Below are 21,800 nucleotides of genomic sequence, written 5' to 3' on the forward strand. Positions count from 1 at the left end.
AACCATGACTGAAGGTGCATGGCTAAACAATCTCCATGGAAATGAGATGTGCCAATGCTGATACAACTGCATATCAAATACCATTGACTTATCAGAAATCAAATTAAAACCAAATAAAATGCTCCGCTGGGCCCAGCTTGATACGACTGAAGAGGTCGAACCTTGAACAGTAGGGGCATGTATGGACACAACATTCAAGCTTGATACAGCACTGAATTTGGATTGTGATTAAATATTTAACGCAGCATAGGTTTCTGACACAGAATGAATGTGGTCTAAGAACTTAAAAATTTTTAATATACCTATTCAAACCATATTATTATTATTTGCTTTTATATATAAATCAGAAATAACCAATTTAAAATGGAAAATTTTAAAGAAAATAAAATGCTCCGCAGGGCGCAGCTTGATACGAATGCAGAGGTCGAACCCTGAAAAGTTCGGTCAAGTATGGACACAACATTCAAGCTTGATACAGCTTTGCATTTGGATTGTGATTAAATATTTGACACAGTATAGGTTTCTAACACAGAATGAATGTGGTCTAAGAACTTTTAAATTGGACATTCACCTATTATGGTCCAATATCCAAAATCTAAATACATGGTTAGATTCAGCATATCAAAGAACCCCAAGAATTCAATTTTTGGTGAAATCAAACAAAGTTTAATTTTGGACCCTTTTGACCTCAATGTGGACAAAGTTGATAACGGGGCCCAAAAATCAAAACTCTAAATACATGGTTAGATTCAGCATATCAAAGAACCCCATATATTCAATTTTTGTTGAAATCAAACAAATTTTAATTTTGGACCCTGATTTGGACCAACTTGAAAACTGGGCCCATAATCAAAAATCTAAATACATGTTTAGATTCAGCATATCAAAGAACCCTAAGAATTCAATTTTTGTTAAAATCAAACTAATTTTAATTTTGGACCCTTTGGACCTTAATGTAGACCAATTTGAAAACGGAACCAAAAATTAAGAATCTAAATACAAGGTTAGATTCGGCATATCAAAGAACCCCAATAATTCAATTTTTGATGAAATCAAACAAAGTTTAATTTTGGACCCTTTGGACCTCAATGTGGACCAATTTAAAAACGGGGCCCAAAATCCAAAAACTTAATACACGGTATGATTCAGCATATTAAATAAAATGCTCCGCAGGGCGCAGCTTGATACGTCCGCAGAGGTCGAACCCTGAACAGTTGGGGCAAGTATGGACACAACATTCAAGCTTGATACAACTTTGAATTTGGATTGTGATTAAATATTTGACACAGCATAGGTTTCTGACACAGAATGAATGTGGTCTAAGAACTTAATAATTTTTAATTGGACATTCACCTATTATGGTCCAATATCCAAAATCTAAATACATGGTTAGATTCAGCATATCAAAGAACCCCAAGAATTCAATTTTTGATGAAATCAAAGAACCCCAAGAATTCAATTTTTGATGAAATCAAACAAAGTTTAATTTTGGACCCTTTTGACCTCAATGTGGACAAAGTTGATAACGGGGCCCAAAAATCAAAAATCTAAATACATGGTTAGATTCAGCATATCAAAGAACCCCATATATTCAATTTTTGTTGAAATCAAACAAAGTTTAATTTTGGACCCCAATTTGGACCAACTTGAAAACTGGGCCCATAATCAAAAATCTAAATACATGTTTAGATTCAGCATATCAAAGAACCCTAAGAATTCAATTTTTGTTAAAATCAAACTAAGTTTAATTTTGGACCCTTTGGACCTTAATGTAGACCAATTTGAAAACGAATCTAAATAAAATGCTCCGCAGGGCGCAGCTTGATACGACCGCAGAGGTCGAACCCTGAACAGTTGGGGCAAGTATGGACACAACATTCAAGCTTGATACAGATTTGCATTTGGATTGTGATTAAATATTTGACACAGCATAGGTTTCTGACACAGAATGAATGTGGTCTAAGAACTTAAAAATTTTAAATTGGACATTCACCTATTATGGTCCAATATCCAAAATCTAAATACATGGTTAGATTCAGCATATCAAAGAACCCCGAGAATTCAATTTTTGATGAAATCAAACAAAGTTTAATTTTGGACCCTTTTGACCTCAATGTGGACAAAGTTGATAAAGGGGCCCAAAAATCAAAAATCTAAATACATGGTTAGATTCAGCATATCAAAGAACCCCATATATTCAATTTTTGTTGAAATCAAACAAAGTTTAATTTTGGACCCGATTCAGACCAACTTGAAAACTGGGCCCATAATCAAAAATCTAAATACATGTTTAGATTCAGCATATCAAAGAACCCTAAGAATTCAATTTCTGTTAAAATCAAACTAAGTTTAATTCTGGACCCTTTGGACCTTAATGTAGACCAATTTGAAAACGGAACCAAAAATTAAGAATCTAAATACACGGTTAGATTCGGCATATCAAAGAACCCCAATAATTCAATTTTTGATGAAATCAAACAAAGTTTAATTTTGGACCCTTTGGACCTCAATGTGGACCAATTTAAAAACGGGGCCCAAAATCCAAAAACTAAATACACGGTTAGATTCAGCATATTAAAGAACCCCAAGAATTCAAGAATAAAACCCCATTGAAATTGGTCAAGAAATAAGCAATTTATACGAAGTATCTTCTTTTGCACAATACTTTGCAATTAAATATTTCTTGCTATTGCGCAATACTGCACAATTGACAATTTCTTGCTATTGCGCAATATTGTGCTATTGGATATTTCTTGCTATTGCGCAATACTGTGCAATTGAAGATTTCTTGCTATTGCGCAATACTGTGCAATTGAAGATTTCTTGCTATTGTGCAATACTGTGCAATTGAAAATTTCTTGCTATTGCACAATACTTATTATATAATAATTTACACATCCTGTTTGGTGTGTATCTCCTACCATATCATTATTATTTGCTTTTAAATATAAATCAGAAATAACCAACTTAAAATGGAAAATTTTAAAAGAAAAAAAAAAGGAAAAAAAGAAAAAAAAGGAAAAAAAGAAAAAAAAAGAAAAAAAAAAAAAAATCCCCCCCCCAAATTTTTTGAACCCCCTTATGATTCATCACCCCCAAACTCAATCCCAGCCTTCCCTTTGTGGTATGGTACCTTGCAGTACAATTTCAGAGAGATCCATACACTTGAACACAAGTTATTGTCTGGAAACTAGAAAAATGTGTTTTTTGGCCCCTTTTTGGCCCCAAATTCCTAAACAATTAGGGCAATTACCCCCAAACTCAAACCCAGCTTTCCCTTTGTGATATGGAACCTTGTAGTACAATATCAGAAAGATCCATACACTTACACACAAGTTATTGTCCTGAAACTAGAAAAATGCTTGTTTTTTGCCCCTTTTTGGCCCCTAATTCCTAAAATATTGAGGCAATTACCCCCATCATCAATACCAGCCTTCCCTTTGTGGTATGGTATCTTGCAGTACAATTTCAGAAAGATCCATACACTTGAACACAAGTTATTGTCTGGAAACTAGAAAAATGCTTATTTTTGGCCCCTTTTTGGCCCCCAATTCCTAAACGTTTCAGCAATTACCCCCAAACTCAATTCCAGCTTTTCCTTTGTGATATGGAACCTTGTAGTACAATTTCAGAAAGATCCATGCACTTACACACAAGTTATTGTCATGAAACTAGAAAAATGCTTGTTTTTTTGCCCCTTTTTGGGCCCCTAATTCCTAATATTTTGAGGCAATTACCCCCAAAATCAATCCCAGCATTCCTTTTGTAATATGGAACCTTGTGGTACAATGTCAGGGAGATCCATACACTAACACACAAGTTATGTCTGGAAGTTACAAAAATGCTTATTTTTGGCCCCTTTTTGGCCCCTAATTCCTTTACTGTTGGTACCATAACCCCCAAAATCAATCCCAAATTTCCTTTTGTGGTATTGAACCTTGTGGTAAAATTTCATAGAGATCCATTCACTTAAACTAAAGTTAGAGTGCGAAAACCAATGTGTCTTCGGACGACGCCGGACGACGCCAGACGACGACGACGACGACGACGACGACGACGACGCCGGACGACGACGACGCCAACGTCATACCAATATACGACCACAAAAAATTTTTTGCGGTCGTATAAAAAATCGGTTAGATTCAGCATATCAAAGAACCCCAAGAATTCAATTTTTGATGAAATCAAACAAAGTTTAATTTTGGACCCTTTTGACCTCAGTGTGGACAAAGTTGATAACGGGGCCCAAAAATCAAAAATCTAAATACATGGTTAGATTCAGCATATCAAAGAACCCCATATATTCAATTTTTGTTGAAATCAAACAAAGTTTAATTTTGGACCCCAATTTGGACCAACTTGAAAACTGGGCCCATAATCAAAAATCTAAATACATGTTTAGATTCAGCATATCAAAGAACCCTAAGAATTCAATTTTTGTTAAAATCAAACTAAGTTTAATTTTGGACCCTTTGGACCTTAATGTAGACCAATTTGAAAACGAATCTAAATAAAATGCTCCGCAGGGCGCAGCTTGATACGACCGCAGAGGTCGAACCCTGAACAGTTGGGGCAAGTATGGACACAACATTCAAGCTTGATACAGATTTGCATTTGGATTGTGATTAAATATTTGACACAGCATAGGTTTCTGACACAGAATGAATGTGGTCTAAGAACTTAAAAATTTTAAATTGGACATTCACCTATTATGGTCCAATATCCAAAATCTAAATACATGGTTAGATTCAGCATATCAAAGAACCCCGAGAATTCAATTTTTGATGAAATCAAACAAAGTTTAATTTTGGACCCTTTTGACCTCAATGTGGACAAAGTTGATAAAGGGGCCCAAAAATCAAAAATCTAAATACATGGTTAGATTCAGCATATCAAAGAACCCCATATATTCAATTTTTGTTGAAATCAAACAAAGTTTAATTTTGGACCCGATTCAGACCAACTTGAAAACTGGGCCCATAATCAAAAATCTAAATACATGTTTAGATTCAGCATATCAAAGAACCCTAAGAATTCAATTTCTGTTAAAATCAAACTAAGTTTAATTCTGGACCCTTTGGACCTTAATGTAGACCAATTTGAAAACGGAACCAAAAATTAAGAATCTAAATACACGGTTAGATTCGGCATATCAAAGAACCCCAATAATTCAATTTTTGATGAAATCAAACAAAGTTTAATTTTGGACCCTTTGGACCTCAATGTGGACCAATTTAAAAACGGGGCCCAAAATCCAAAAACTAAATACACGGTTAGATTCAGCATATTAAAGAACCCCAAGAATTCAAGAATAAAACCCCATTGAAATTGGTCAAGAAATAAGCAATTTATACGAAGTATCTTCTTTTGCACAATACTTTGCAATTAAATATTTCTTGCTATTGCGCAATACTGCACAATTGACAATTTCTTGCTATTGCGCAATATTGTGCTATTGGATATTTCTTGCTATTGCGCAATACTGTGCAATTGAAGATTTCTTGCTATTGCGCAATACTGTGCAATTGAAGATTTCTTGCTATTGTGCAATACTGTGCAATTGAAAATTTCTTGCTATTGCACAATACTTATTATATAATAATTTACACATCCTGTTTGGTGTGTATCTCCTACCATATCATTATTATTTGCTTTTAAATATAAATCAGAAATAACCAACTTAAAATGGAAAATTTTAAAAGAAAAAAAAAAGGAAAAAAAGAAAAAAAAGGAAAAAAAGAAAAAAAAAGAAAAAAAAAAAAAAATCCCCCCCCCAAATTTTTTGAACCCCCTTATGATTCATCACCCCCAAACTCAATCCCAGCCTTCCCTTTGTGGTATGGTACCTTGCAGTACAATTTCAGAGAGATCCATACACTTGAACACAAGTTATTGTCTGGAAACTAGAAAAATGTGTTTTTTGGCCCCTTTTTGGCCCCAAATTCCTAAACAATTAGGGCAATTACCCCCAAACTCAAACCCAGCTTTCCCTTTGTGATATGGAACCTTGTAGTACAATATCAGAAAGATCCATACACTTACACACAAGTTATTGTCCTGAAACTAGAAAAATGCTTGTTTTTTGCCCCTTTTTGGCCCCTAATTCCTAAAATATTGAGGCAATTACCCCCATCATCAATACCAGCCTTCCCTTTGTGGTATGGTATCTTGCAGTACAATTTCAGAAAGATCCATACACTTGAACACAAGTTATTGTCTGGAAACTAGAAAAATGCTTATTTTTGGCCCCTTTTTGGCCCCCAATTCCTAAACGTTTCAGCAATTACCCCCAAACTCAATTCCAGCTTTTCCTTTGTGATATGGAACCTTGTAGTACAATTTCAGAAAGATCCATGCACTTACACACAAGTTATTGTCATGAAACTAGAAAAATGCTTGTTTTTTTGCCCCTTTTTGGGCCCCTAATTCCTAATATTTTGAGGCAATTACCCCCAAAATCAATCCCAGCATTCCTTTTGTAATATGGAACCTTGTGGTACAATGTCAGGGAGATCCATACACTAACACACAAGTTATGTCTGGAAGTTACAAAAATGCTTATTTTTGGCCCCTTTTTGGCCCCTAATTCCTTTACTGTTGGTACCATAACCCCCAAAATCAATCCCAAATTTCCTTTTGTGGTATTGAACCTTGTGGTAAAATTTCATAGAGATCCATTCACTTAAACTAAAGTTAGAGTGCGAAAACCAATGTGTCTTCGGACGACGCCGGACGACGCCAGACGACGACGACGACGACGACGACGACGCCGGACGACGACGACGCCAACGTCATACCAATATACGACCACAAAAAATTTTTTGCGGTCGTATAAAAAATCGGTTAGATTCAGCATATCAAAGAACCCCAAGAATTCAATTTTTGATGAAATCAAACAAAGTTTAATTTTGGACCCTTTTGACCTCAGTGTGGACAAAGTTGATAACGGGGCCCAAAAATCAAAAATCTAAATACATGGTTAGATTCAGCATATCAAAGAACCCCATATATTCAATTTTTGTTGAAATCAAACAAAGTTTAATTTTGGACCCCAATTTGGACCAACTTGAAAACTGGGCCCATAATCAAAAATCTAAATACATGTTTAGATTCAGCATATCAAAGAACCCTAAGAATTCAATTTTTGTTAATATCAAACTAAGTTTAATTTTGGACCCTTTGGACCTTAATGTAGACCAATTTGAAAACGGAACCAAAAATTAAGAATCTAAATACACGGTTAGATTCGGCATATCAAAGAACCCCAATAATTCAATTTTTGATGAAATCAAACAAAGTTTAATTTTGGACCCTTTGGACCTCAATGTGGACCAATTTAAAAACGGGGCCCAAAATCCAAAAACTTAATACACAGTTAGATTCAGCATATTAAAGAACCCCAAGAATTCAAGAATAAAACCCCATTGAAATTGGTCAAGAAATAAGCAATTTATAGGAAGTATCTTCTTTTGCACAATACTGTGCAATTGAATATTTCTTGCTATTGCGCAATACTGTACAATTGACAATTTCTTGCTATTGTGCAATATTGTGCAATTGGATATTTCTTGCTATTGCACAATACTGTGCAATTGAAGATTTCTTGCTATTGCACAATACTGTGCAATTGAAGATTTCTTGCTATTGTGCAATACTGTGCAATTGAAAATATCTTGCTATTGCACAATACTTATTATATAATAAAATGCTCCGCAGGGCGCAGCTTGATACGACCGCAGAGGTCGAACCCTGAACAGTTGGGGCAAGTATGGACACAACATTCAAGCTTGATACAGCTCTGAATTTGGATTGTGATTAAATATTTGACACAGCATAGGTTTCTGACACAGAATGAATGTGGTCTAAGAACTTAAAAATTTTAAATTGGACATTCACCTATTATGGTCCAATATCCAAAATCTAAATACATGGTTAGATTCAGCATATCAAAGAACCCCAAGAATTCAATTTTTGATGAAATCAAACAAAGTTTAATTTTGGACCCTTTTGACCTCAATGTGGACAAAGTTGATAATGGGGCCCAAAAATCAAAAATCTAAATACATGGTTAGATTCAGCATATCAATGAACCCCATATATTCAATTTTTGTTGAAATCAAACAAAGTTGAATTTTGTACCCCATTTGGACCCCCATTTGGACCAACTTGAAAACTGGGCCCATAATCAAAAATCTAAATACATGTTTAGATTCAGCATATCAAAGAACCCTAAAAATTCATTTTTTTGTTAAAATCAAACTAAGTTTAATTTTGGACCCTTTGGACCTTAATGTGGACCAATTTAAAAACGGGGCCCAAAATCCAAAAACTTAATACACGGTTAGATTCAGCATATTAAAGAACCCCAAGAATTGAAGAATAAAACCCCATTGAAATTGATCAAGAAACAAGAAATGATTGTAACAGGATGCTGTTACGAAGTCTCCCAAACGAAGCTCCCATAATTCGTAATTCCCAGGGTCGCCTGACATTGGGCAACGTCCAGTGAAAATTGGTTTGGTCCAGTAAAGTTATATGCATTAGTGATGCCTGGGGACTAACCTTGTATATCATTCAAATCATCTTGGCATGACAAACCAGAATATATATGGTTTAGGGGTGGGGATCTCGACCATTTACAAGATACTAGAACATTGGGGGTGGGGAGGAACCCCTGGGGACTGGCCCTATACGTCATTCAAATGTTCATTACATGACGAACAGGAATATATATGGTTTAGGGGTGGGGATCTCAACCATTTACAAGATATAAGAACCTTCTCAAATGGCAGGGGGTCGGGATGACCCCTGGGGACTAACCCTGTATATCATTCAAACCATCTTCGCATGACAAACCAGAATATATATGGTTTAGGGGTGGGGATCTTGACCACTTAGAAGATATTAGAACTTTCTTAAATGGCAGGGGGTGGGGGTGACCCCTGGGGACTAACCCTGTATTTCATTTGATGTGCTTTATCATGACAAACCAGAATATATATGGTTTAGGGGTGGGGATCTCGACCATTTACAAGATATTAGAACTTTCTCAAATGGCAGGGGGTCGGGATGACCCCTGGGGACTAACCCTGTATATCATTCAAACCATCTTAGCATGACAAACCAGAATATATATGGTTTAGGGGTGGGGATCTTGACCACTTAGAAGATATTAAAACTTTCTTAAATGGCAGGGGGTGGGGGTGACCCCTGGGGACTAACCCTGTATTTCATTTGATGTGCTTTATCATGAAAAACCAGAATATATATGGTTTAGGGGTGGGGATCTCGACCATTTACAAGATATTAGAAACTTTCTCAAATGGCAGGGGGTCGGGATGACCCCTGGGGACAAACCCTGTATATCATTCAAACCATCTTAGCATGACAAACCAGAATATATATGGTTTAGGGGTGGGGATCTTGACCAATAACAAGATATTAGAACTTTCTTAAATGGCAGGGGGTGGGGGTGACCCCTGGGGACTAACCCTGTATAACATTTGATGTGCTTTATCATGACAAACCAGAATATATATGGTTTAGGGGTGGGGATCTCGACCATTTACAAGAAATTAGAACTTTCTCAAATGGCAGGGGGTCGGGATGACCCCTGGGGACTAACCCTGTATATCATTCAAACCATCTTAGCATGACAAACCAGAATATATATGGTTTAGGGGTGGGGATCTTGACCACTTACAAGATATTAGAACTTTCTTAAATGGCAGGGGGTGGGGGTGACCCCTGGGGACTAACCCTGTATTTCATTTGATGTGCTTTATCATGACAAACCAGAATGTATATGGTTTAGGGGTGGGGATCTCAACCATTTACAAGATATTAGAACTTTCTCAAATGGCAGGGGGTCGGGATGACCCCTGGGGACTAACCCTGTATATCATTCAAACCATCTTAGCATGACAAACCAGAATATATATGGTTTAGGGGTGGGGATCTTGACCACTTACAAGATATTAGAACTTTCTTAAATGGCAGGGGGTGGGGGTGACCCCTGGGGACTAACCCTGTATTACATTTGATGTGCTTTATCATGACAAACCAGAATATATATGGTTTAGGGGTGGGGATCTCGACCATTTACAAGATATTAGAACTTTCTCAAATGGCAGGGGGTCGGGATGACCCCTGGGGACTAACCCTGTATATCATTCAAACCATCTTAGCATGACAAAGCAGAATATATATATATGGTTTAGGGGTGGGGATCTTGACCACTTACAAGATATTAAAACTTTCTTAAATGGCAGGGGGTGGGGGTGACCCCTGGGGACTTACCCTGTATTACATTTGATGTGCTTTATCATGACAAACCAGAATATATATGGTTTAGGGGTGGGGATCTCGACCATTTACAAGATATTAGAAACTTTCTCAAATGGCAGGGGTCGGGATGACCCCTGGGGACTAACCCTGTATATCATTCAAACCATCTTAGCATGACAAACCAGAATATATATGGTTTAGGGGTGGGGATCTTGACCACTGACAAGATATTAGAACTTTCTTAAATGGCAGGGGGTGGGGGTGACCCCTGGGGACTAACCCTGTATTGATGTGCTTTATCATGACAAACCAGAATATATATGGTTTAGGGGTGGGGATCTCGACCATTTACAAGATATTAGAACTTTCTCAAATGGCAGGGGGTCGGGATGACCCCTGGGGACTAACCCTGTATATCATTCAAACCATCTTAGCATGACAAACCAGAATATATATGGTTTAGGGGTGGGGATCTTGACCACTTACAAGATATTAGAACTTTCTTAAATGGCAGGGGGTGGGGGTGACCCCTGGGGACTAACCCTGTAATTCATTTGATGTGCTTTATCATGACAAACCAGAATGTATATGGTTTAGGGGTGGGGATCTCAACCATTTACAAGATATTAGAACTTTCTCAAATGGCAGGGGGTCGGGATGACCCCTGGGGACTAACCCTGTATATCATTCAAACCATCTTAGCATGACAAACCAGAATATATATATGGTTTAGGGGTGGGGATCTTGACCACTTACAAGATATTAGAACTTTCTTAAATGGCAGGGGGTGGGGGTGACCCTTGGGGACTTACCCTGTATTACATTTGATGTGCTTTATCATGACAAACCAGAATATATATGGTTTAGGGGTGGGGATCTCGACCATTTACAAGATATTAGAACTTTCTCAAATGGCAGGGGGTCGGGATGACCCCTGGGGACTAACCCTGTATATCATTCAAACCATCTTAGCATGACAAACCAGAATATATATGGTTTAGGGGTGGGGATCTTGACCACTTACAAGGTATTAGAACTTTCTTAAATGGCAGGGGGTGGGGGTGACCCCTGGGGGACTATTCCTGTATTTCATTTTAAGGGCTTTATCATTTAGAACATTTTCAATTAAAAAGATTGTGTCTATCACAAACGGTTTTCAATTTATAATCATTTGAAAATTTAAAAAAATAAAATCCCATAGGGTTCTATAGTAAAACCCTCTTTTCTTTTTGTCCCTCAAAGTACCCCTTTATAAACCCCATTGCACAAACAAAACCCTGATTGCACCACTAGACATGTTAGTCTAACATATTGTGAAACCCTAAGTTAATCTAACAAGCGGTTTTGGAGAACGGGTGCGGACAAGTTCAAATTTAAAAGCGGCGGAAGAAGAAGAAGAAGAAGAAGAAGAATAATAATAATAACTGAGCAAAAACAATAAGTCTTCCCAAACTTCGTTTGGGAGACTTAATAAGCAATTTATACGAAGTACAAATGTATCTTCTTTTGCACAATACTGTGTAATTGAATATTTCTTGCTATTGCGCAATACTGTACAATTGACAATTTCTTGCTATTGCACAATATTGTGCTATTGGATATTTCTTGCTATTGCGCAATACTGTGCAATTGAAGATTTCTTGCTATTGCGCAATACTGTGCAATTGAAGATTTCTTGCTATTGTGCAATACAATTTTAAAAGAAAAAAAAAAAAAGGAAAAGAAGAAAAAAAAAAAAAAAAAAAATCCCCCCCCCCAAATTTTTGGAACCCCCTTATGATTCATCACCCCCAAACTCAATCCCAGCCTTCCCTTTGTGGTATGGTACCTTGCAGTACAATTTCAGAGAGATCCATACACTTGAACACAAGTTATTGTCTGGAAACTAGAAAAATGCTTATTTTTGGCCCCTTTTTGGCCCCCAATTCCTAAACGTTTCGGGCAATTACCCCCAAACTCAATTCCAGCTTTCCCTTTGGGATATGGAACCTTGTAGTACAATTTCAGAAATATCCAAACACTTATACACAAGTTATTGTCATGAAACTAGAAAAATGCTTGTTTTTTGCCCTTTTTTGGCCCCTAATTCCTCAAATTTTGAGGCAATTACCCCCACAATCAATCCGAGCATTCCCTTTGTGATATGGAACCTTGTGGTACAATGTCAGAGAGATCCATACACTTGCATACAAGTTATTGTCTGGAAGTTACAAAAATGCTTATTTTTGGCCCCTTTTTGGCCCCTAATTCCTTAACTGTTGGTACCATAACCCCCAAAATCAATCCCAACCATCCTTTCGTGGTATAGAACCTTATGGTAAAATTTCATGGAGATCCATTCACTTAAACTAAAGTTAGAGTGCGAAAACCAATGTGTCTTCGGACGACGCCGGACGACGCCAGACGACGACGACGACGACGACGACGCCAACGTCATACCAATATACGACCAAAAAAATTTTAATTTTTGCGGTCGTATAAAAACTTACACATCCTGTTTGGTGTGTATCTCCTACCATATCATTATTATTTGCTTTTAAATATAAATCAGAAATAACCAACTTAAAATGGAAAATTTTAATAGAAAAAAAAAAGGAAAAAAAGAAAAATAAACTGCTTCGCTGAGCGCAGCTGGATACGCCCGCAGAGGTCCAACCCTGAACAGTTGGGGCAAAAATGGACACAATATTCAAGCTTGATACAGGTCTGAATTTGGATTGTATTAAATATTTGACATATTATAGGTTTCTGAATAAATGTAGTCAAAGAACTTGAAATTGGTTATATGAATATTGAATTTATATTCAATTAAAGATTTCTTGCTGTTGTGCAACACACTCTGCTGTTGTGCAATACTTAGTAAATCTGTTGTCAGACTATAAACAAATAAAGTTCAATTAATTCTCAATGTCATATTAGAAATTTATGAAAATGTAAAGGGAGCTTACAGCAATAGATATAAACAGTTCACCAAAGTTTCATGAGAATTGCTGACAGCATTTTTGATTTTTTGTTCGAAAACTGGAAAATCCCCCTTTTTTATGAATAAAACCCTGTAACTCGGAAACGTAAAATCTAAAATTTATAAAAATCGAAAGGGAGCTCATGTCAATAGATATAAACAATTCACCACAATTTCTTGCAAGTTGGTGAAAGCATTCTTGAGTTATTGTCTGAAAACTGTAAAATCCCCCCTTTTTTAATGAATAAAACTCCATAACTCAGAAATGTAAAAAGTAAAATTTATAAAATTCTAAACGGAGCTTACATCAATAGATATAAACAAGTCACCATAGTTTCATACGAACTGCTGAAAGCATTTTTGATTTTTTGTTCGAAAACTGTTAATCCCCCTTTTTTTATGAATAAAACCCTGTAACTCGGAAACGTAAAATCTAAAATATACAAAAATCGAAAGGGAGCTCATGTCAATAGATATACACAGTTCACCACAATTTCTTGCAAGTTGGTGAAAGCATTCTTGAGTTATTGTCCAAAAACTGGAAAATCCCCCTTTTTTTAATGAATAAAACCCCATAACTCAGAAACGTAAAATCTAAAATTTATAAAAAACGAAAGGAAGCTCACGTCGATAGATATAAACAATTCACCAAAGTTTTATGCAAATTGGTTTAAGCGTTTTTGAGTTAATGTCCGACATGTTGACGACGGACGGACAGACGGACGGACGGACAGACGGACAGACGGACAAGGGTATACCATAATACGTCCCGTAAACGGGCGTATAAAAATGAAAAAAAAAAATCCCCCCCCAAATTTTTTGAACCCCCTTATGATTCATCACCCCCAAACTCAATCCCAGCCTTCCCTTTGTGGTATGGTACCTTGCAGTACAATTTCAGAGAGATCCATACTCTTGAACACAAGTTATTGTCTGGAAACGAGAAAAATGTGTTTTTTTGGCCCCAAATTCCTAAACGTTTAAGGCAATTACCCCCAAACTCAAACCAAGCTTTCCCTTTGTGATATGGAACCTTGTAGTACAATTTCAGAAAGATCCATACACTTACACACAAGTTATTGTCCTGAAACTAGAAAAATGCTTGTTTTTTGCCCCTAATTCCTATAATTTTGAGGCAATTACCCCCAAAATCAATCCCAGCATTCCTTTTGTGATATGGAACCTTGTGGTACAATGTCAGAGAGATCCATACACTAACACACAAGTTATGTCTGGAAGTTACAAAAATGCTTATTTTTGGCCCCTTTTGGCCCCTAATTCCTTTACTGTTGGTACCATAACCCCCAAAATCAATCCCAACCTTCCTTTTGTGGTATTGAACCTTGTGGTAAAATTTCATAGAGATCCATTCACTTAAACTAAAGTTAGAGTGCGAAAACCAATGTGTCTTCGGACGACACAGGACGACGACGACAACGACAACGACGACGCCAACGTCATACCAATATACGACCACAAAAATTTTTTTGTGGTCGTATAAAAACCCCAAGAATTCAAGAATAAAACCCCATTGAAATTGGTCAAGAAATAAGCAATTTATACGAAGTATCTTCTTTTGCACAATACTGTGCAATTAAATATTTCTTGCTATTGCGCAATACTGTACAATTGACAATTTCTTGCTATTGCGCAATATTGTGCTATTGGATATTTCTTGCTATTGCGCAATACTGTGCAATTGAAGATTTCTTGCTATTGCGCAATACTGTGCAATTGAAGATTTCTTGCTATTGTGCAATACTGTGCAATTGAAAATTTCTTGCTATTGCACAATACTTATTATATAATAATTTACACATCCTGTTTGGTGTGTATCTCTACCATATCATTATTATTTGCTTTTAAATATAAATCAGAAATAACCAACTTAAAATGGAAAATTTTAAAAGAAAAAAAAAGGAAAAAAAGAAAAAAAAAAAGGAAAAAAAAAAAAAATCCCCCCCCAAATTTTTTGAACCCCCTTATGATTCATCACCCCCAAACTCAATCCCAGCCTTCCCTTTGTGGTATGGTACCTTGCAGTACAATTTCAGAGAGATCCATACACTTGAACACAAGTTATTGTCTGGAAACTAGAAAAATGTGTTTTTTGGCCCCTTTTTGGCCCCAAATTCCTAAACGTTTAGGGCAATTACCCCCACACTCAAACCCAGCTTTCCCTTTGTGATATGGAACCTTGTAGTACAATTTCAGAAAGATCCATACACTTACACACAAGTTATTGTCCTGAAACTAGAAAAATGCTTGTTTTTTGCCCCTTTTTGGCCCCTAATTCCTAAAATATTGAGGCAATTACCCCCATCATCAATCCCAGCCTTCCCTTTGTGGTATGGTACCTTGCAGTACAATTTCAGAGAGATCCATACACTTGAACACAAGTTATTGTCTGGAAACTAGAAAAATGCTTATTTTTGGCCCCTTTTTGGCCCCCAATTCCTAAATGTTTAGGACAATTACCCCCAAACTCATACCCAGCTTTCCCTTTGTGATATGGAACCTTGTAGTACAATTTCAGAAAGATCCATACACTTACACACAAGTTATTGTCATGAAACTAGAAAAATGCTTGTTTTTTGCCCCTTTTTTGGCCCCTCATTCCTAAAATTTTAAGGCAATTATCCCCAAATTCAGTCCCAGCATTCCCTTTGTGATATGCAAACTTGTGGTACAATGTCAGAGAGATCCATACACTAACACACAAGTAATGTCTGGAAGTTACAAAAATGCTTATTTTTGGCCCCTAATTCCTTAACTGTTGGTACCATAACCCCCAAAATCAATCCCAACCTTCCTCTTGTGGTATTGAACCTTATGGTAAAATTTCATAGAGATCCATTCACTTAAACTTAAGTTAGAGTGCGAAAACCAATCTGTCTTTGGACGACGCCAACGTCATACCAATATACGACCGCACATTTTTTTTGCAGTCGTATAATAAATGTGGAATGTGTCCATGGGACACAGATGATGCCCCTGCTTGCATATCATATAAAATTATAAACAGACATAACTCCATTTGGTGGAGGCAAACTAAAGTTAAGGAATGGAAACAAAAAATTCAGCAATTTTTCCCTTTGTAAAGGGGCATAACTCTAGAACAGTTAAAGTGACACCACCAAAATTCAAACTTGATCTGTATTTTGTGGTAATAACCATTGTGTATTAGTTTCATAGCATTTGGTTGAGGCAAAATAAAGTTAGAGAATGGAAACGAAATATTCAGCAATTTTTCCATTTGTAAAGGGGCATAACACTAGAACGGTTAACATGATGCCACCAAAATTCAAACTTCATCTGTGTTTTGTGGTAATAAGCATTGTGTATAAGTTTCATAACATTTGGTTGAAGCAAACTAAAGTTAGAGAACGGAAACCAACTTTGGGACGTACGGACATACGTACAGATGGACAAGGGTAAAACTTAATGGCCCCTCTGCTACAGTGGGGGCATAAAAACTATAAAAATCAGTTAATACAAATATTTCTAGCCGCCACGAATTTGCATCCCTTGGTCTCGCATTCCGACGAGACCAAAATACCAATGTGAATTTTGAAAATAAACATAATAATCCAATTTACATACATCCAATTTGGCAGATGTCTCTGTTTTCTGGTTTCTTATAAAATAAAATGCTCTGCTGGGGCGCAGCTTGATACGACCGCAGAGGTCGAACCCTGAACAGTTGGGGCAAGTATGGACACAACATTCAAGCTTGATACAGCACTGAATTTGGATTGTAATTAAATATTTGACACAGCATAGGTTTCTGACACAGAATGAAAGTGGTCTAAGAACTTAAAAATTTTCAATTTACCTATTCATACATGTGATGGACTGTGAAACTCAGATCAGGAGATTGGGAAATTTTGGTCAGGAGATTAGGACTCAGATCAGGAGGTTTTTAATCGACATTAATTTTGTTGTAAATGTAACCGTGTGCTGTAAAAATGGTCTTTTAAAGTGTGTTTTCTTCAACTTTCCATCCATTTATTATGTTTATAGTACCCTTGTACTTATAAAGTTTCTCCATCTTTATATTCTACATGTTCAATCTAACATTGTTTTTTTCCAGTATGTTCTTTAAATTTTTTACTTCATATTCTATAAAACAATCATTGCAACCAGAACATTTGTTTAGCTGTCTGCAAATAGTTTTTATTTCTTTTTTTTTTCTCTTGCAAATAGTTTATATTTGCAAACTCAGAAATTCATTCTATCTGTAAAGTTAAGGTCATAGTTATTATATAAATTTCAATTTAAGCCTTAAAAGGAAGTATAGAATCCTCAAATAATTTTCAAATTATTATTTTTTTATTTGTCCTAAGACATTTAAAATCATTTAATAACCATCCTTTTATGATTATTTGTTCAATTTATATTTTATTTATATTCTTTTAAAATTTTCATTATTAAAAGGAAAGTAACTTAAAACAGGATAAATCAAGGGAAGTAACCCAATAAATACACAGTTTTTGTTACACAACGGCAGTTAGCCTGAGGTAAAAATCGTTGCTTACCAGTATGTTTGACACCCAAGCTGACAAGTGAAGCCATATAATTATGCATGTTAATTGATTTACAGGTAAAATATAACTTCAGGTAATGTCAGTTACACCAGATGCCTGAGATGTTATGTTGGGCAGAAATTTTTCATTCATGAAAAATTTCATACACGGGATTTTTTCAACGGAAAGGGGGGAGGAGACCCCTGAAAACGGGATTATTGTACTCCCGTCGGGAGGTTCACATGTATGCCTATTCAAACCATATCATTATTATTTGCTTTTATATATAAATCAGAAATAACCAATTTAAAATGGAAAATGTTAAAGAAAAAAAAGGAAAAAAAAAATCCCCCCCCCCCCCAATTTTTTGAACCCCTTTATGATTCATCGCCCCCAAACTCAATCCCAGCTTTCCCTTTGTGGTATGGTACCTTGCAGTACAATTTCAGAGAGATTCATACACTTGAACACAAGTTATTGTCTGGAAACTAGAAAAATGCTTGTTTTTTGGCCCCTTTTTGGCCCCAAATTCCTAAATGTTTAGGGCAATTACCCCCAAACTCAATTCCAGCTTTCCCTTTGTGATATGGAACCTTGCAGTACAATTTCATAAAGATCCATACACTTACACACAAGTTATTGTCCTGAAACTAGAAAAATGCATGTTTTTTTTGCCCTTTTATGGCCCCTAATTACTAAAATTTTGAGGGAAAACCCCCAAAATCAATCCCAGCCTTCCCTTTGTGATATGGAACCTTGTAGTACAATTTCATAAAGATCCATACACTAACAAACAAGTTATTGTCATGAAACTAGAAAAATGCTTGTTTTTTGCCCCTTTTTGGCCCCTAATTCCTAATATTTGGAGGAAATTACCCCAAAAATCAATCCCAGTATTCCCTTTGTGATATGGAACCTTGTAGTACAATTTCATAAAGATCCATACACTTACAAACAAGTTATTGTCATGAAACTAGAAAAATGCTTGTTTTTTGCCCCTTTTTGGCCCCTAATTCCTAAAATTTGGAGACAATTACCCCCAAAATCAATCCCAGCATTCCCTTTGTGATATGGAACCTTGTGGTACAATGTCAGAGAGATCCATACACTTACACACAAGTTATGTCTGGAAGTTACAAAAATGCTTATTTTTGGCCCCTTTTGGCCCCTAATTCCTTAACTGTTAGTACCATAACCCCCAAAATCAATCCCCACCTTCCTTTTGTGGTATTGAACCTTATGGTAAAATTTCAATGAGATCCATTCACTTAAACTAAAGTTAGAGTGCGAAAACTAATGTGTATTCGGACGACGACGCCGGACGCCGGACGACGACGACGACGACGCCAACGTCATACCAATATACGACCACAAAAATTTTTTTGCGGTCGTATAAAAATTTAAGATGGTATAGTGGCAGATCCAGGGGGCGTAGAGGGCGAACTACCCCATTATTGACCAAAAAAGATTTTTATATCATGTTTTGAACGATTTATAAATGTATTTTTTTTAGCATAATATCGTCCTTGATCTGCCCTTGTATATTGACAATTATAAACTTGACCAACATCACTAAAATGTAAAACATTTGCCAAAGTACAATAATGATTACACAATGGAGAGATAAAGAACCGTTTATTTATGGAATTATCAATGAAATAATCATTATTGCATTTTCTGGTAGGCCTGATACTTTTTTAATCATGCATACACATTTGTCTTATTCTCTTGCTTTATAATAAACATTTAGTGTTCAGAATACTTTTTTTTTCAGACAATCATAGGAAAGATTACACCCCCCCCCCCCCCCTAGGTAGAGAGGAATATTTGTTAAGATAACCATCCTGTTGTCCTCAAATGTGCTTCCTTCAATTTTCAAGGCCGTACATATACACTATCCAAGTTTGAACATTTAATTTCAAATAATTCATATAAAAAAACATATCGAGAGCTTAAACCGGAAATTGCGTTACAACCTTCATTTCTTTGTATTTCGCCGTTAAAGTATTTGTTTTTATACAAAGCAAAATTAAATATTTTTTTTTACCAATAAAGCAGGAATTCAAATAAATGATAATTTGTCCTCTGCAAAAACCGTTTTCCTAAGGGCCATCAAACTCCTTTTGAATGACTGGTTTTAATTTACAATATACGATTATGCATTATTTTCTATGAGAAAACCGGGACTGCTTTGTGAATTTTTAGGACGAAACCGGGTCCTTCAATTTTGACAAGAACCATTTCTTTCGTTCCATGCACATTAATACAAATGTCAAGATGCTAAAAGTGACTAGTCTTGTAATCTCCATGTTAATATCTTTCTTTCCGTACTTTTGTTTCCGTATAATGTGCACTATTTAACGAGAAAATAAACATATTCAAGGCAGGGTTCACTCAAATCATCATTTTTGAGGTGCCTTTTTATTTATTTCTCCGTTAATCTAGAATGGATGTAGAAAATATTACATCTCACAATTGAAAATAGTTATAGTACACACATTTTTTGCCGTGGTAGTTTAGACATAGTGGTATCTACAAAACCATAAATTTTATTACAATACAAAAAGGTATCACAGCCTTTTGCTTATTTTCGTCTCATCTGACTATTGTAGCAAGATGGTACTAGTTTTATAAAACAAAATCAGTAAATGTTTCCAATCGTTCATGTTTGTGGTCAATAGACCAATTTGTTGGCAGATACTGTGGTTTCATTGTATTAACAAAATGCTGTCGCCATCTTTTTTGAAATTGGTATAAACCTTCACTCTTCTTTATACTTCTGACAACCAGCTTGCCATGAGGAATATAATCTCTATTGTCAACCCTGAAATAAACAGAATTAGAAAATAAAATCTTTCCACATAATAATCAAAGAATGAAGGAACCTGTGTAAGAAAACTTGCTAATTTATTATCCAAAATAAATGAGAACTTACAATAACCATTTTGCTCATTGTGGAAGGCTATACAGTGACCTGTAATTGTTCACATCTTTGTCTGATGGTCAGTATTGATAGTTGTCTCATTTGGCAATCATACCACATCTCCTTATTTTAATATTAGAAGTTAGTTCCCTGAAAATTTATTCTGCCATTTCTGATTTTTGTCATAAACAAACCCATTCCTTCCTAATCACAATTCAGTTTTTATTATACAGCCAATTGATAAAGACGACAAATTATGTTGGCCATCAGATGTTTCTGTTTTTTTTTTATAATTTCTATTAACATTGATGCTCCACTTTCAGTAGATTTTCATACAGAAACTAAGAAATCCATTAACAAAGAAACCCTTGTTTTTCCCCCTTTTTTGCCCCTAATTCCTATACGGTTTGAGCCAATACCCCCCAAAGCCAATTCTAACCATCCCTTTGTGGTATGGAAACTTGTTGTACAATTTCAGAGAGATCCATACACCGTTCCACAAGTTATTGTCTGAAAACTAGAAAAAAGCTTATTTGAGCCCCTTTTCTGGCCCGAATTCCTAAACTGTTAGGACCATAACCCCCCGAAATCAATCCCAACCTTCCTTTTGTGGTTATAAACCTTGTGTTTAAATTTCATAGATTTCTATTAACTAATAATAAAGTTATTGTCTGGAAACCATGTGTCTTCTGACGACGACGTATCAACCAGTGATGACTAAGTTCTCTAAAATTAGATATGATTTAAATTAAGCATTTCAAAGAATCCTATATATATTCAATTTATGTTGAAATCAAACACAGTTTAATTCTGGACCCCGATTTAGACCAACTTGAAAACTGGGCCCAAAATCAGAAATCTAAATATATGTTTATTAATAGATAATATAAGCTTAGTTTTTAAAGGAGTTCGCTTCATCAAAAAAAATATATAGCATTCAGAAAATTAGTTTTTACAGAATAACAAACAAACTTGCCACAAAATTCTTCCAACAATTTACCAAAGAAAAGAAGAAAAAAATCCAAAATTTTATTTATCATTAATACACTATCTTTTCAAAATCTATAAAACTTATCAGTAACAAGAAATAATTGTAACAGGA

General features: G+C 35.8%; 1 protein-coding gene and 2 long non-coding RNA genes across 7 annotated transcripts in view; all 3 read right to left on the reverse strand.

Moving 5' to 3' along the window:
* Positions 1 to 1,775: 1,775 nt before the first annotated feature.
* Positions 1,776 to 19,176, reverse strand: LOC127735646 (uncharacterized). 2 transcript variants are annotated; one of them, XR_007998538.1, is made up of 3 exons: positions 18,369 to 19,176; positions 14,433 to 15,445; positions 1,776 to 3,777 (listed from the first exon to the last, which is right to left on the reverse strand). It is a non-coding gene; the product is annotated as an uncharacterized LOC127735646 (long non-coding RNA). The 2 variants fall into 2 exon arrangements; XR_007998539.1 differs by having other exon boundaries at positions 14,433 to 15,767; positions 18,369 to 18,386.
* Positions 4,489 to 10,202, reverse strand: LOC127735648 (uncharacterized). 3 transcript variants are annotated; one of them, XR_007998543.1, is made up of 3 exons: positions 9,851 to 10,202; positions 8,287 to 8,777; positions 4,489 to 5,218 (listed from the first exon to the last, which is right to left on the reverse strand). It is a non-coding gene; the product is annotated as an uncharacterized LOC127735648 (long non-coding RNA). The 3 variants fall into 3 exon arrangements; XR_007998542.1 differs by having other exon boundaries at positions 9,583 to 10,202; XR_007998541.1 differs by having other exon boundaries at positions 9,046 to 10,202.
* A 498-nt stretch (positions 19,177 to 19,674) lies between the features above and the next one.
* Positions 19,675 to 21,800, reverse strand: part of LOC127735640 (exonuclease 3'-5' domain-containing protein 2-like) — a 97,580-nt gene continuing 95,454 nt past the window's right edge. The window contains exon 11 of one of the 2 annotated variants that reach the window (XM_052245873.1): positions 19,675 to 20,599. In XM_052245873.1, the coding sequence (XP_052101833.1) occupies positions 20,404 to 20,599 (196 nt within the window). In that variant the 3' untranslated portion in view covers positions 19,675 to 20,403. The remainder of the gene's footprint in view (positions 20,600 to 21,800) is intronic. The other variant, XM_052245874.1, reaches the window with a different exon arrangement.

The sequence above is a fragment of the Mytilus californianus genome, unplaced genomic scaffold, assembly GCF_021869535.1.
Source record: "Mytilus californianus isolate M0D057914Y unplaced genomic scaffold, xbMytCali1.0.p SCAF_3, whole genome shotgun sequence".
NCBI lineage: Eukaryota > Metazoa > Mollusca > Bivalvia > Mytilida > Mytilidae > Mytilus > Mytilus californianus.